Source organism: Frankliniella occidentalis, unplaced genomic scaffold (genome assembly GCF_000697945.3).
Source record: "Frankliniella occidentalis isolate FOCC.00 unplaced genomic scaffold, Focc_3.1 Scaffold75, whole genome shotgun sequence".
Taxonomy (NCBI): Eukaryota; Metazoa; Arthropoda; class Insecta; order Thysanoptera; family Thripidae; genus Frankliniella; species Frankliniella occidentalis.
Window position 1 is genome coordinate 144,790 of NW_026267205.1, and position 2,139 is coordinate 146,928.

The following is a 2,139-nucleotide window of genomic DNA, read 5'->3' on the forward strand; positions in this document are numbered from 1 at the left end:
CCCCCCTCCCCCCAGCCGCTTCTCTGTGGAATGCCCCGTAGCGGTCCGGCCCCGGCCGGCTCAAGCCTGTCCCATACGGTCGAGTCTCGTGTCAGGGCCCGTGAGGGTCGGAGCCAGCATGACGACGAGCCCGTGAAGCGAGAGCCTTCGAGAGGACGCACGACGCGCGAGCACGCCGCCATGGACACGACCCGGTGCCGCCGAGGACCGCGCCGTCCCCGTACGTACCCGCGCTGCCGCCGCCGCCGCCAGCGTCGACCGGTGACGGTGGCATGTTTCGAAAAAAGATTTGCGAGTAGTCTTTCGTATTCTCTAAAATCTTGTGAACTTCCTTGTTCTCATGGCCGATGAATTTTCCTATGCTTGCTCCGCTAATTATTATGCACTTTACAATACGCCGACATAGTCAAATTGATTCAGCGTTCTACTCACTGAAGTCTAATGAAGTTATGGCTGATGAATTTATTCCCTGTGCATGCTCCGCTTATGCATTTTATTTCTACCGGCGTATTAGAACAGTGTGTAAGCAGTGCACGCACACGGAAATTCATAAGCCGCGAGGAAGAAATAATTCATGGGGAAATTTTCAAAGTCTCGTGACGTGCGTCTTAAACTTGGTAGGTACGAGTGACAATCTAACACTTACAATTTAAATGGGGCGGAACGTTCAATTCGTGAGGGTATACAATACAACTCTCAACATTGTCCAAATCGTAGGCTACTTCACAAATCTTGGACACCAAAATGTCTCGCACAAAAGTGTGTGACTAACGAAGAAGACTGTGTGAGTGATGTCAGGTACAAAAGAGTGAGCGACATTTCACCTGTCACCCGCTCCCTTAATGCGTGACGCTCGTCCAACCGTTCGCTACAATTTAGGTGATAGTCCACACTTTTGTGTTAGCTACATTGACCGATACTTTTAAGTGTTTGTATGCGCCACAACACGTTTCTATGAGGGAACGTGGGGCAGTGACGTAGCCGATAACAACAAATGCTAACCGTTTGATTAGTCCGCACCCAAAATGCACATGCCAACGTCTAGAAACACTCTTAACCTTTTGGGCCGTCGGATCCGGCGCGCGCGCGCGGCCTGCACGTTCTTATGGGGCCCGGCCTTTGCCGGCGCCAATCTCTTACTTTCGATAACGGGTGGCCCATTTCCATATTCTTCGTGGTCCATGCTAATGCCTGGAGACGCGTGGGCGAGAGGGGGAGAGGGGGGAGGAAGGGAGGGGGAGCAGTAACGGTGCACCTCTCTGTGCGTCACACGTGGCTTACGACTTTAACGCCGCTGCAGCACTCAGTCTTCTTAACTCTCACCGCGACGTGTGTACGGGACGACCCGGTTCTATATACGACATACTTGGAAGCAGAGCCCTATAAAAAAACAAAAAACAAAAAACGAGTTGGTTGTTGCTGCTGTCGTTGTTGTCTGGTTGGTTCACCAATTTTGGTTGGCGGCAAGTAACCTTATTTCGCATTCCAAGCAGTGTGGCTCCATCACAATACTCGACGCAATCTCGGCTCCAGGAAATACCATAGCAGAGCGTGACCACTCTGTGGCCGCGCCGCACTGGACGTGTTCAAAACACATTCAAGGAGGAACGCGGCCACCTCGCAGTCAACCTTCGCTGGTTTCTCTGACAGCCCAGGGTTGCAAGTACTGGAAAGTGTCCGGAAAATTATCTGAATGTTTCAGGAAATTTTCTAAAAGTTTTTGACAAAATTTCTGAAGATTTCCGAAAAATTAAAGTAAATTTCCGGGAAAACGCGGAAAATTGCCGGGGAAGTAAGGAATATTTCAGGACAAATTTCCCAAACCCCGGAAATTTTCATTTTTTCCCCGAAAATTTTCGTAAATTTGCTACCCTACGACAACCCATGAGGGTGCAGCGAGTGCTGGCAACAGGTGTGTCGCCTCCGTCTAGCTTCCTGCCCTTTGTTTGTGCCAGGGCTCCTCACCGTTGCGCCCCTCGTCCTGGCCCTGGTCGCCGTGACGCTGGCCGTGCTGCCGTCGCCCGGATCCTCGCTGCCCATCGTGGACCCAGGTAAGAGGACGATGGCGCCGACGCCGACCAAATCACCGAGCCCCTCAGCGCCGAGGTTCGCCAGAGTTGTATTATAGGGGGCGGGGGC

The 2,139-nt window shown here is 52.2% G+C and overlaps 1 protein-coding gene across 1 annotated transcript in view; it reads left to right on the forward strand.

Annotated features, from left to right (window-relative positions):
* Positions 1-84: 84 nt before the first annotated feature.
* Positions 85-2,139, forward strand: part of LOC113216171 (uncharacterized) — a gene marked incomplete at its 3' end in the record, with an annotated part of 4,362 nt that continues 2,307 nt past the window's right edge. The window contains exons 1-2 of the mRNA XM_052268734.1: positions 85-220; positions 1,956-2,051. Coding sequence (XP_052124694.1) covers positions 181-220; positions 1,956-2,051 — 136 coding nt within the window. The remainder of the gene's footprint in view (positions 221-1,955; positions 2,052-2,139) is intronic.